The sequence below is a fragment of the Mus caroli genome, unplaced genomic scaffold, assembly GCF_978045245.1.
Source record: "Mus caroli unplaced genomic scaffold, Mus_caroli_1 scaffold_16, whole genome shotgun sequence".
Classification (NCBI taxonomy): domain Eukaryota; kingdom Metazoa; phylum Chordata; class Mammalia; order Rodentia; family Muridae; genus Mus; species Mus caroli.
Window position 1 is genome coordinate 95,863,426 of NW_028227271.1, and position 13,523 is coordinate 95,876,948.

Consider the following 13,523-nt stretch of genomic DNA (forward strand, 5'->3'; position numbering starts at 1 on the left):
ATATTGACTGTGCTCTTTAGTGTAAAAATTATCTTTCAGAGGTTTTTCTTTTCTTTTCTTTTCTTTCTTTCTTTCTTTTTTTTTTTTTTTTTTTTTTTTTGCTTTGCTCTAAACAATATATTGGACATGTAAAAGACCCTTCTGGATTATTTGTAAATTAAATTTTCATTTCACACAGGGTTTTTTTTGTGGGGGTGGGGGAGGGGGAGTGTGGGGAATCCAGAGTAAACATGTGCTTCTATTCACACAGTGTTGGTAGTAAGCTTTTAGGAACAGAGCTCCTGGCTTTTCTCAAAACTAAAAGGTTCCCAGACTGCTCCCAGTCCTGGTGTCTCCACTCTGGCCATCCATCTGTCACCCTGAGCAGGCTCCTCTGAGTAATAAGGGTGAAGCAAGGTGGGAACAGGTATTTCCCACCTCAGCAACAGGAAATACCACAGGACAAAAGAGTGACCCAAGCCCGGGCTGGAATCTCTCCGGGATGTGGGAGAGAGCTGCAAGGTTGCCTCCAACACAAAGGAGCTTCTTACCAGGAAATGTGGAAGTTTGAATGGAAACAAAAGGCAGGGGATAAGGGTCCAGCAGAGCTCTTGGTCTGGTAAATTCTCCATTATGCCCTTGACCTGCTTTAAAAACAAGTTGGTGAAAAGTTACACTACCAGGTTCACCAGACTGGCCCGAGCTTGGCCTACAACTTCTCCAAATTGAGAAATAAATCCTGAAATAGAAACATTGATTCAATCCCTCAAGTAATCATTTATTGCTATAAAACTAGAATAGAGGACAGGAGAGATGCCTCCCTGATTAAGAGCACTGACTGCTCTTCCAGAGGACCTGGTTCAGTTCCCAGCACCCACCCATGAGGCAGCTAGTAACCATCTGTGACTCCAGTTCCAGGAGATCTTATGCTTTCTTCTTCTGTCCACCACAGAAAGGGAGGGAGGGGCCTTCAGCCTCGACAGGCACCAAACACTCAAGCGGTACATAAACAGCCAAGCATGCTGCACCTGTGCATGTGAAGTTAAAAAGCAAATCTGGTAGTCAAGCATTTCTTACATGCCTATGAGAGAGCTTAGAGTTCATTAGAAAAAATAAGCTGAATTCAAGTGAATGCTTGGAGTTATATAACTCCAAATATTTAGCTGAGAATCTTAAAGATCTAAGGGATCTTAGGGGGCTGAAGAGATGGCTCAGTGGTTAAGAGCACTGATTGCTCTTCCAGAGGTCCTGAGTTCAAATCCCAGCAACCACATGGTGGCTCACAACCATCTGTAATGAGATCTGATGCCCTCTTCTGGTGTGTCTGAAGACAGCTACAGTGTACTCATATACATAAAATAAATCTTTAAAAAAAATAAAATAAACAAACAAACAAGTCCATATCCACACTTGAGTAGGTCTTATTCTTTCTCGGAACACTCCCACTTTGTGTTTATAAATCTACATTAAAATGTCTTTAACGTAACTGCAGCACTTCTTTGAGAAGCTTGCCCCATGGCTATAGTGAGCTCTGCTCTTTCCTGACAACTTTCTCTTTTCAACAAACTCCAGCTCTGCTTCACACTGTCTCATTCCTCCACACCGAAGCCCTGAATCTTGGATTTAACCTGAGTTGGGGTCCTCTAAAATTAGGTGAGCTCTTCAGGCTTTACTGGTGACAGCGTGGCACTGGCCTCCGTCTTCCTGCTGGTGATGCTGCTGGCCTCCTCTGTCTCCAACTCACTATCCCCAGATAGTCACAGGCTGTGCTTCCTCTAAAGTTTAGCTTCTGTGTCTCCTTCATGATGCCTCTCCTGACTTTGCTTCTCCTGAGCCAGCTTCATCAGCTCCTGAAGTTCTTATCTCTCCCCTCTCAGTTTATAATATTTATTATTTCCTCTCTCTCCTAAAATTCATACTTTGTAAAGATGAACATCCCTGTTAGTTCTGTTCACTGACATATATTAAGTCCCTAAAACAAGTCTTGGTCCATAATAGATGTTTAATGTATTGCTGAGTAAATGACCAAAGGAAGAACAGGACTGATTTTCTCTTGGCTGACGATGTGGAGCACACGTCTGTCGGTAAGAATCTCGTGGGTCTGTAACACCAGTAAACCTTATGTCCTACTACACTTTGTGAGCACAGCCCTACTCCAAGGAACAGCCCTTCTGCTTAAAACAGTGTGACTCCTTCCTGCACTGTGCCCCTGGATCTTGAACAAGTTATGAAATCCTGCATGCTTGAGTTTCTAGATTCCCAAGTGAAGACTGACGTGATTGTGCCAGAACCTTCTCTCGTGAGGTAGGCTTTTAGGCAGGTAGGGAACGAGTGTAGCTCTTTAGAAAGATTGGGAGTTCAGGGATGATGTTTTGGGGCCTGAACCACCAGCAAGTTAGGCTACAAGATAATTTATACAAATGATTGAATCCCCATATGAAATCTACAAGACTCATCATTTCTCTCTGATGAGGAGACAAGGTGTGGTAAGCCATTTGTGTTGTAGTAAGCAATGCTACAAAACAAGCTTTCAGACTCCTTCCCTGAAAGTCTTCAAACCTTCAGAGGGTTTTTCTTCTCTTCTCTTCTCTTCTCTTCTCTTCTCTTCTCTTCTCTTCTTCTTCTTCTTCTTCTTCTTCTTCTTCTCCTTCTCCTTCTCCTTCTCCTTCTCCTTCTCCTTCTCCTTCTCCTTCTCCTTCTCCTTCTTCTTCTTCTTCTTCTTCTTTTTTATTTCTAACCTGCAAAATAGGAGTAGGTTGAAATAGATGGTATCTAAGATCTTTTATTTTTTTAAAGATTTATTTATTTATTATATATAAGTAAAGATTTATTTATTTATTTATTATATGTAGCTATCTTCGGACACTCCAAAAGAGAACATCAGATCTCATTATAGATGGTTGTGAGCCACCATGTGAGTGCTGGGAATTGAACTGAGGACCTCTGGAAGAGCAATCAGTGCTCTTAACCACTGAGCCATCTCTCCAGCCCCCTAAGATAGATAGATAGATAGATAGATAGATAGATAGATAGAATATGTAGATAGATATAGATATATATGCATGTGAGTGTATATATTATATATTACATATTTTATATATGTATTACATATTATATATCATATATGTGTTGTATATTATATATTATATATGTATTACATATTATATATTATATGTATATATTCATTTCTCAAAGCATGTCCAGCATCATGGAGTAAGGTAGAGGCAGAGCTGGGCCATTTGTAAAGTGTTCTCTGTGAATGCTTCTACACACTAGAAGCAGTGTATGTAACAAGATCCATAGACTGCTGCAGGTTCACGAGACCCCATCCGACCTGATGTGTGACTGCCTGGGACTTGAGACTTGTTTCTAAGCAACAGAACCTAAGGTAAAGCAGGTTTCCTTCAGATATTCTAGCGCCACCTGGCTTCTCTAGTGCCTTCCTTGGAGCACTCTGCACTGTGAGAAATGACCCCAGAAGGCCTTCATCTGCCAATCTGTTCAATGCAAGGGCTCATGGGTAAAGAAGAAGTTTAGCAAGATGTTGCTATTCCAAACGCTGGCATTCACCAGAAGCTAAATGCAGTGACCTGGTCCTAACCAACTGCATCTCGTCCTCTTCCATTTTTTGTGTTTTCCGTGATTTTATCAGTTGACATATTAGCAAGTTTTTAATACCTTTAACTTTCTGTGAGGACTTAGCCTTAAAAAACAAGCCCATTTTGTCTGGGTTTAGAAAATGATAGGTAATCAGTCTTCCAAGACAAGGGTTCCTGTGCCCTCTGCAGGAAGAAGCTGAACTCATTTTCATAAGTAAGAACCTGTCTTTAAGCAAAAATTCACCACTGTTCTTAGGTCCAACCACACAGTGGATTCACCACCTTAAATATCTCAGTTAAGGCATTTCCTAGATTCCAGGTGTCATAGTTAAGCAAGAATGATGGAAGATTGCAGGCTAAGCACGAACATGATGACCTCTGTGTTACTGTCACCAAGCTACAAATTTGAATAAGCATGTGTTGACTCTAACAGAGTTATTCTGACTTTGTGTGGTCATTTTTGAAGACTGGCTAACAATAAAGATGTCTCCTTTTGCACTGAGATTGTGGTGGCCACCGTAAAGCTATGTGTTCCATAGAGCTCTGGGACTATCAGGCGGTGTGTGAGTGCCCACTGACAGACATCAGTTTCTCAGGGACTTGCCTGCTTGGGCTGAGGGGAGCCAGTTGAGCTCATTGGAGTTCATGGGAAGACCTCACTTTGCCGCCCTCGCTGGTAGGAATGATGAGGTCAGGCTGGGTTTCAGAGAAGTGGGTTTTGTTTTGTTTTCTTTTTCCTTTTCTTTTTTTCTTTTTCATTGCTGGGATAAAAATAATCAGGAGTGGGAGTGGGTGGGTTGGAGAGCAGGGGGAGGAGTGAGGGGATAGGGGATTTTTGGAGAGGAAACCAGGAAAGGAGATAGATAGAATTTGAGATTTAAATAAAGAAAATACCTAATTTAAAAAAAAAATCAAGAGGCAGAAGATCTTAACTGCTCATGAAAGAAAGAGAGAGAAAGAGAAAGAAAGAAAGAAAGAAAGAAAGAAAGAAAGAAAGAAAGAAAGAGAGAGAGAAAGAGAGAAAGAGAGAAAGGAAAGAAGAGAAGAGAAGAGAAGAGAAGAGAAGAGAAGAGAAGAGAAGAGAAGAGAAGAGAAGAGAAGAGAAGAGAAGAGAAGAGGGGAGGGGAGGGGAGGGGAGAAGAAGAGAAAAAGGCAGTTTTCTCATTCAGAGCATTTTCTCATGATCTGGTGCTGATAGCAGCAGACCTACAACTGGAACTAGCCAGGAGCAGAAAACTGAAGAAAAATGTCTTTGCTTCTCACTGAACATAGGAGCGTGAGGGGAGCTTCTTTAAGCAAAGCCATCTTAGCACCTTTCTCCCATGTAAGCACTAGAACTTGTTAGAATTAGTTAACCTGAACTGTCTGTTTACCCCTGCTTTGAAAGAGAACTAAAAGCAGATCAAGCATGGTGCGGTCACGCAGGCTCCTTAACCCAGCAGTGAGAGGTTGAGGCTGTGCGACCGACAGCCTGGGTGCCCTGGCCCCTTCAGCTGCTCACTGTGGGCAAACAGCTTCACCCTCTCTAATCCCACCAAAGTGCCACTGTTGACCAGTTGTGAGGTGCTGGCTCCTGACCTGCCTGCTCAATGACTCTTGTTCTTTCTGGTGTATATATGAATAGTCCTGGCCTCAACAGTCTCTGTGAGATAACATGCTTGTGAGATCTTATCTCCCAGGGGAAGAGCCAGAGGGGATGGAGGACACCAGGAGAATAGGGCCCTCTGAATCAACCAATCAAGGCACCTAGGAACTTACAGAGACTGAAGCAGCATGCAGAAGGACTGCATGGGTCTGCACCAGATGCTCTGTGCATCCTTCTTCCCCCTCTTCAGCAGGACTCCCCAAGCTCCATCTAATGTGTGGCTGTGGATCTCTGCATCTGTTTCCATCAGTTGCTGGGTGGAGTCTCTCTGATGGCAACTGGGCTAGGAACCAATCTCTGAGTATAGTAGACTATCATTTTTTTTTCTTAGTGTTTGATTTTATTCGAGGTCTCTGGACTATGCAGTCTCTGGGTCCTGGCCATCTAGGCAATGTTAACGGTACATTCCCTCTCATGGAATGGATCTCAAGCTAAACCAGGGACCAGCCTTTGGTTGGCCACTCTTATAATTTCTGAGCTACCTTTACCCCAGCACATCTTGTAGGGAAGGATAAATTGTAAGTCAAAGGTTTTGTGGCTAGGTTGGTATCCCAATCCCTCACTGGAAGCCTTGAATCATTATAAGAGATGGCTGGTTCAGGCTCCTTATGCCCCATTGTTAGGAATCTTAGCTAGGGTCACTCTCATAGATTCCTGGGAGTCTCCATTGCCCTAGATGTCTAGTTCATCCCAGAGATGCCCCCCCACCACAATTCCAGTTGTCTCTCTCAGTATTCTCTCCCCTGTCCTTGCCCCGACCTTATCTCACCTGTTCCCATGCCCATACCACCCTCATCCAGCCCCCTTCCCTCCATCTACATCCATCTACATGCCAAGTCTGTTCTATTTCCCTTTACAGTGAAATTCATGAGCCTCCCACCCCCACCCCATTAACACCCCACCCCCTTGTTACTTAGCGTCTCTGGGTCTGTGGATTGTAGCATGGTTATCCTTTACTTTACGTCTAATATCCACTTATAAGTGAGTGCATACCATGGTAAAGACAGGCCAGTTTATTTAAATAAAATCATCTAGTTACTTAAACTATTCCTTAAGAAAAAGATTTGCAGGCGGGTAGTGGTGCCTCTGCCACTTGGGAGGCAGAGGCAGCGAATTTCTGAGTTCGTGGCCAGCCTGGTCTACAGAGTGAGTTCCAGGACAGCCAGGGCTACACAGAGAAATCCTGTCTCGAAAAACCAAAACAGAGAAAGAGAGAGAGGGGTGCAGTGGGTGGGGGTGTGGGGAGAGGAAGCAGATGGAAAGATCACTGTTTCACAGTGTGACGGGTGCCCTTGTGGTATCTCTGGGCAATCCAACATTACCGAAAGCTGTGAGCAACATGCTACTTAAAGATACTGAGAACCAGGGGGATAAGTTTGTCTGAACTACTCTTAGACCCAGGCTACAACGATGCATTTCCATTTAGGGGACTTTTACCAACATATAGTAGGAAAAGCACTAGCTTGTGTTCGAAGGCTTCCAGGCCACTTGTCAGCTTTCTAAGCACCAGCAAGCTAACTGACTTCCTAGCATCATTTTATTGATTTTAAAATAGACATGCTAATATCTACCTAATAAAGTTGTGATGAGGGCTAAAGACTACCACTGACACATAATAAGGGCTCAATAAATACCCCCCCCCCCTCCCCAATATAAGCTTCTCTTTCCCAATGGTAGAAATGGCTCACTTGGGAAGCAGGGATAGAAAACGCAAAACCTAGTCCAGGACAAATCTGACTCGCAGTGTTTCCACCCTAGCAACTTCACTCTCCAAAGCGGCAGTCCCTTACAAACGAAAGCTCCTTCATCTCTGCTGCTCCCACACAAACGAAAGCTCCTTCATCTCTGCTGCTCCCACACCACGAAAGAACTTTTAGATGCAGAGTGCAGGGCTGAGGTTGTAGTTCACAGTGCATACCTTGCATGCTTGAGACCCTAATTAAACCCCCAGCAATAGAGGAGGAGGGAGATTTTTTTTTCAATGAGATTTTTTTTTTTTTTTTTTTGTTTTTGTTTTTTCGAGACAGGGTTTCTCTGTGTAGCCCTGGCTGTCCTGGCACTCACTTTGTAGACCAAGCTGGCCTCGAACTCAGAAATCCGCCTGCCTCTGCCTCCCGAGTGCTGGGATTAAAGGCGTGCGCCACCACGCCCGGCTCAATGAGATTTTTAAAAGGTCTCATATCACAGAAATAAGGGTACATACATATTTGCTGCTGTAACATTCTCAATAGCCAGTAAATGGAAATGGAATCAATCTAGATGTCCATCAGCAACAGATGAATTAAAAAATATAGAGAGTACATATACACAATGGGACTACATTCGTCTGTAAAGAAAAATGAAATTATATTTTCAGGAAAAGGGATGGAAATGAAATTATGCCTGATCAGAAAAACAAATTTTATATTTTCCTCTTATATGAAACAGAGGTGTGTGTGTGTGTGTGTGTGTGCTTACACTGAGAATCTAGAGGTCATGAAACTAGAAAAGGATTCAAGAGAGGAAGGAAGAGATCCTCAGAGTTGGGAGGGGAGAAGAGAGGGAAATGAAATCCATATATAAGAAAGCAGAAGACGGTGACACCCAAAGGGAAAAGGGGACCTGACCTGGGCAGGACTGGAGGTGCAGAGCAGGGAGTGAAGGTAATGCCTGTATGTGTGAAAGTGTCAAACGGAACCTGTTACTCTGTATGCTAACCTACAAAGAAACTGAGACACACTCCAGAGGAACTGATGTCCAGGCTACACTGCCCAACAGGACCAGTCTGTTGATTAATTATAAGGAGGCATGCAGTGTCTTGTCAGGGTTTCTATTCTTGCACAAAACACTATGACCAAGAAGCAAGTTGGGGAGGAAAGGGTTTATTCAGCTTACACTTCCACATTGCTGATCATCCACAAAGGAAGTCAGAACTGGAACTCAAGCAGGTCAGGAAGCAGGAGCTGATGCAGAGGCCATGGAGGGATGTTCCTTACTGGCTTGCTTCCCCTGCCTGTCTCAGCCTGCTCTCTTATAGAACCCAGGACTATCAGCCCAGGGATGGCACTACCCACAATGGGCTGGGCCTTCCCACCTTTGATCACTAATTGAGAAAATGCCTTACAGCTGGATCTCATGGAGGCATTTCCTCAAGGGAGGATCCTTTCTCTGTGATAACCCCAGCTTGTGTCAAGTTGACACACAAAACCAGCCAGTACACATAGGATATCATCTCCTGAGACATTGTCTCCCTGGGTGTCTTTCTGTACATTGTTCAATAGCTACTGGGTAGTTAGGAGAACGAGGAGACTTTGTCAGTTGCACACTACCCATATATGAAATTATGTACCAGAACATTCTAGAAATAAACTCACTATGGACCACTAACGGAGTTCATCATGAAAGGCAGGAAGTGATGGTTGAAAACGTGAGCCCTGAGTGGAAACGCCATGGCCTTGAGTCTTTGCTCTGCCACCTGGGTATACTTGACTTTGGACAAATTTTACATTCACTGAGATCAGATTTCTTAACTGGTAAACTGTGAGATAGCATCCTGAAATTGTTGTGGGGATTAAATTGCTAACAGGAGCAAAGTACTGGCGATGCCTGGCTTACAGTAAGAGCTCAGGGAACCTCAGTTACCTTCTTCTTATTTAAGCTTCTGCTTCCAGCTATCTGTGTTTTCCTCTCTTGCCTATTAGTCTTACATTTCCTGAGACCTGGGTCAACAGGATTTTCTAGTCACATACATCGAGGTGCCTTTTATTACAACATCACGGTCTAAAGTTGGAGAATGGATAGCAGTGGTTGCCGAGACCCAAGAACTGAAATTGGAGTTGCAGTAGAGATTCAAATGAACTTTGTGTTCCATTTCTTAAGACAGAGAAGCCATTTCATAAGAAATGGGGAAAGTTTAGTTTCCGTAAGGACCTTTTGGGTTCACTCCTCCCCTTTCCCGCCCCTGACCTCTGGCTTTTTAAGAATACTTCAATATTAGGTATTTTATTTTCTCTATAGTTTACTTGGGCTTTTTAAAAAGTGAAATCTCAACTCAAGGCAAATGTTTGAAAATATTTACAATACTGAAATGACTAAATTCCCTTGGGCAAAGAAAGTAAGTTGAAGAAATAGGAGAGGGAGTAAATGTATTTGATACTAGGATTAATTTCTGGATGTCAGCAGGTGTCATGAGTCACCTAGCTTGTGTATGAGTTTATTATTCTAAAAGAACATTTCAAAGTTTCTAGACTGAAGGAAAGCTAAGGAGAGAATCACTTTCTTTTCTCTCTACCTACTCCTCATCAAATTTTCAACAGGAAATTTGTGGGGAAAATTTGTTGCTCATTTTAAAGTCTTCTTGTCAGCGACTAGCGAGTATACACAATAGAGTCGCCAAGCCAATGTCAAGACCAGGCTGTGAGAGAGACAGTGTGGTATGTACAGACAGGGTGATGCTCACATAGATTAACAACGTGAGCACCAGGGTTTTCTGGTTTTTTGTTTTGAAACTGGAAAGTCTCATTGTTTTTTTATAAGTGCTTATGCAGTTCTGCCAGCTGTTCTTTGGGAACTTTCTGGTGAGACCTTTTCTTCCCATCTCATCTTCCTCGGGACGGTTAGATTTGTCTGTAAATTATGCCCCAGTCTTCATACATACACCAAGTTCAGTCAAAACAGGTCCCACTGCATGCAAGGTAGACAAAGACATTTTCATTTACTCAGCCCAGAAGCCTTTTTTTCTTCAAATGCTACTTGAAGGCATGGACTCAACAAAGTCTTCCACGTAATGACTGCAAAGACAGATTCATCCCTTGCTCCCTCCCAATGCTGGATAAATATTTGCTGCTTAAATAAATTACTCGTGTCAAACTTGCAAGAACCACCCACCAGATACTTGCTCGCTTTTTCAGAAGCTGTTGCCTTAGTTTTAAAAGCCTCATTTTCCCTTCTCTCTCTTTCTCTTTTGTCCCTGCAGGTACAATCCTTGGGTTTGCCCTCCGACCATATAAAATGAGCTACCGCGAGGTGAAGTACTTTTCGTTCCCCGGGGAGCTTCTGATGAGGATGCTACAGATGCTGGTCTTGCCCCTGATCATCTCCAGTCTCGTCACAGGTACCTGACACGGACAGGTTTCGCTGTGTGGTTTCTTTTTCTTTCTTTCTTTCTTTCTTTCTTTCTTTCTTTCTTTCTTTCTTTCTTTCTTTCTTTCTATTTAAAGTGTGCTTTTTGCAAAAGAACGCTTAGAAAAGTCAATGCTTTAGGTTTCTGCTGGATGCATGCTCTGTTCTTGAAAAAAAAAAAGAAAAAGAAAAAGTCCCTTGGAAACGGTGGCAAGGAGACTTTGCTAATGCATGAATGATTATGAACTCTTGCATTTTTACCAATCACAAGAGGAAACGGATTTAAACAGCCACGTAATCTGGTCTGCCTCACCGTGAATGAGGTGCCCTGCTAAACACCACACAAACAGCCTTTCTCTGACCACAGTGATGTAGTTGACAACAGCGTACAACAGGTCTGTTTTCTCACCCTCTTATCCCACCCAGATAACATCTGGTTGGACAGCCTATTAGCTATTGATGCAAGAATGCTTGTTCTCAGAGCCACCAGGACATGAGCGGGAGCCTTCTTGGAAGCCTCATCAAGAGGTAATGCCACAACACACTCACCAACTCCGCTGCCACCAACACTTACCTTTTCCTGGCGTACCCGCATGGTTTCATTTCCTTCTCCAGTTTCCCCATCCGCCCCCTACTACCTTTTACACCGGTGGGAGAACGGGGAGGGGGTGGGAGATATCCCCGTTGGCTACTCTGCCACCGACACTGACCTTTAACCAGCAGAAGCGTCACAGGATAGGGTCTCTCTAGTGTGACAGCAGGCAGCAGCTTACAGTTTGAAGAGTCATTAGCTGTATGGTTGACAAATACAGACAGGGTAAAAAGTTGCAGGGGGAAAAAATGATACTATCCATTCCTTCCCACCTACTGTTCTGTCTTTCCCCACTGCTCGTCTCGGACTTAGAGAATTTCCATAACCTTTCCCCAGCAGAATGATTTCTGAGTTTATAGCTAAAGCCCCGACCTCAGGTACTAATGACCTCTTTATTTACCTGTGGTCACTGTCCTTGAGCACTTCTGTGCAAGCTGCATCCCTCTCCCTCTTCCCTTGGGTTTTCAAGGAGAGAATCTTTCAAGTTTTCCGTGTAACAAGAACTTCACAGAGCATCTGAAAGGTCATAGGGCAGCCCTCTGACTGCTACATACCTTGGAGGGCTAGCTATGACATGCACAGAAACTATGCCGGAGTGCTCCTCGGTGCCTTGCAGATCTGATCTGCCTTCCACTTGTCCAGGGCCTTAAACAAGTAACTGCATGTCCACAACCTCAGAGCGGAGGATAAATGGCCCACAAAACAGTCCTCTCATCCTTGACATACCTGTTTACAAAACTGGACTGGTCAGTTGCTGAGTAGGGGTAATTATAGAAGCTACAATTCTTACTACAAATGCTTTATTAAATGTTGGCATGGGACACATTCTCATTTTATTAACCATTTCTCTCTAAAGAGGAACTCTTTGTAGAAATCACTATTAGGTCCGAGCCCATATCCACCATTTTACTGAGTGAGGCAGTGAGTCCCTCTCTACATCAACACTAGCAGCTGACTTCTAGGCTGAGAATGTCTTTCTCTGGACACAGAGTGTGTTCATATTCTTTTCTACTGTCACTTCTATAGTGAAACCCCTGTTTCTGCTTTCTCACAATTGTGCTAAAAATTTGATGGGCTGGGGGACGCACCCAGAAACCCCTGGTGCAACAGGGAAAAAAACATTGTTTCACTTTAGAAACAGTTTTACTTGACCTCTCCCCTGAAGCAGAATTCCCTTGTGTTTTATTTAGATACTTAGTAGCCAACTTTATTAAAGGAACAAGAGCTTTGGTTGGATAATTTCTCAGACAAAAGTTACACTGATCCTGATTCCTTTCATTGGTTAAAAAGAAAATTTTGGTCAAACATTGGAGAAATTAGCAACACTTAAAATATGGATGTTTTTGTTTTTGTTTTGAAAGAAGAGAGACTAGCAAGCTGCAAGCAACCAATATAAAATGGGCGCTTAACATAACCTAGTTGCAAGTTGGGAGTGGTCACATGGAACCATTAAGGGAATTTTATCCTTTTTCTCAGGACTGGGTCAAGGAAAGGGCCTAGAAGCAGCATTTAGCTGAGCCAAAGATGTTTTAGCAGTGTTCGTCTCCCAGGCTGAGTCCCCAGGCTACACAGTAACTCAGATACTTAGGACCAATTGGATGATTGATTGACTCACGGAGACTTTCCTTTGTGGCTTTAAATACAAAACATTCAAAAGTGGGAACCTAGAAGAGGAAATATTTGCAAATTACACAGACCTCCCCGTCCCTCGCCCCCAGAGGATCCCTGAGCCCACTGGGAGATGTTACTGGGGAAATGCGTTGTCCTGGGAGGTAGCAAAGTAAGGCTCCATTATTCAAGAATGAAAAAAAAGCAGTCCCCAAAGCTCGCAGTCATCAAGTGGGTGACGTGTATACATGAAGATGCCCTTTCAGGCTACTTTATGTTTTCCTACTTTGATAGTCATGGATACGGGGAAATATTTTTCTCCAACAGGAGAGAGAGCTGGGCTAAGTGAGATGATTAAGTGGAGTCTGACTGCACTGTAGAATAATGTGGCCCAAAGTGGAGCAAGGAGGCTGTTGAGACTTGAGAAATACAAAATTAATCAGCTTAACAAGTTGCCACTATGTGTCCACAAGAGTGAAACATGGCCAATGTTCAAGAGAATTTAGTTATCCAAGGTTTTAAGAGAGCTTCCCGAGTTTTCAGTTTTGATCAAAATTCACAAAACAGGACAAGGTAGCCAACCAAAGGACTTCTCCTGGTTCAGTTAGCCCTTGAAATCCGAGTGTTAAAGCACAGGCTCGTTTACTGGTTTTTATGTTACCTGGTTTCCCCACCAGTTAATCCTAAACCAAACATAGTTCACCTCCAGTGGAATTCACTACCAGACACCATGTTCATTACTGTTAAACAAACAGTGATTGGAAAGGCTTTTCCCTCCATCTTCTGAGTGTGATCCTAACTGTTCTGTTTGTATCAGACAAGAGCATCATAGTAAGAAATCAAAAGGTCACTGGGCAGTGGTGGCACACGCCTTTAATCCCAGCACTTGGGAGACAGAGATAGGCGGATTTCTGAGTTCGAGGCCAGCCTGCTCTACAGAGTGAGTTCTAGGACAGCCAGGGCTATACAGAGAAACCCTGTCTCGAAAAAACCACCCCCC

General features: G+C 43.4%; 1 protein-coding gene across 1 annotated transcript in view; it reads left to right on the forward strand.

The window, feature by feature from the left end:
• Nucleotides 1–13,523, forward strand: part of Slc1a3 (solute carrier family 1 member 3) — a 77,912-nt gene that overhangs the window by 13,888 nt on the left and 50,501 nt on the right. Inside the window, exon 3 of the mRNA XM_021183000.2 lies at nucleotides 10,178–10,315. Coding sequence (XP_021038659.1) covers nucleotides 10,178–10,315 — 138 coding nt within the window. The remainder of the gene's footprint in view (nucleotides 1–10,177; nucleotides 10,316–13,523) is intronic.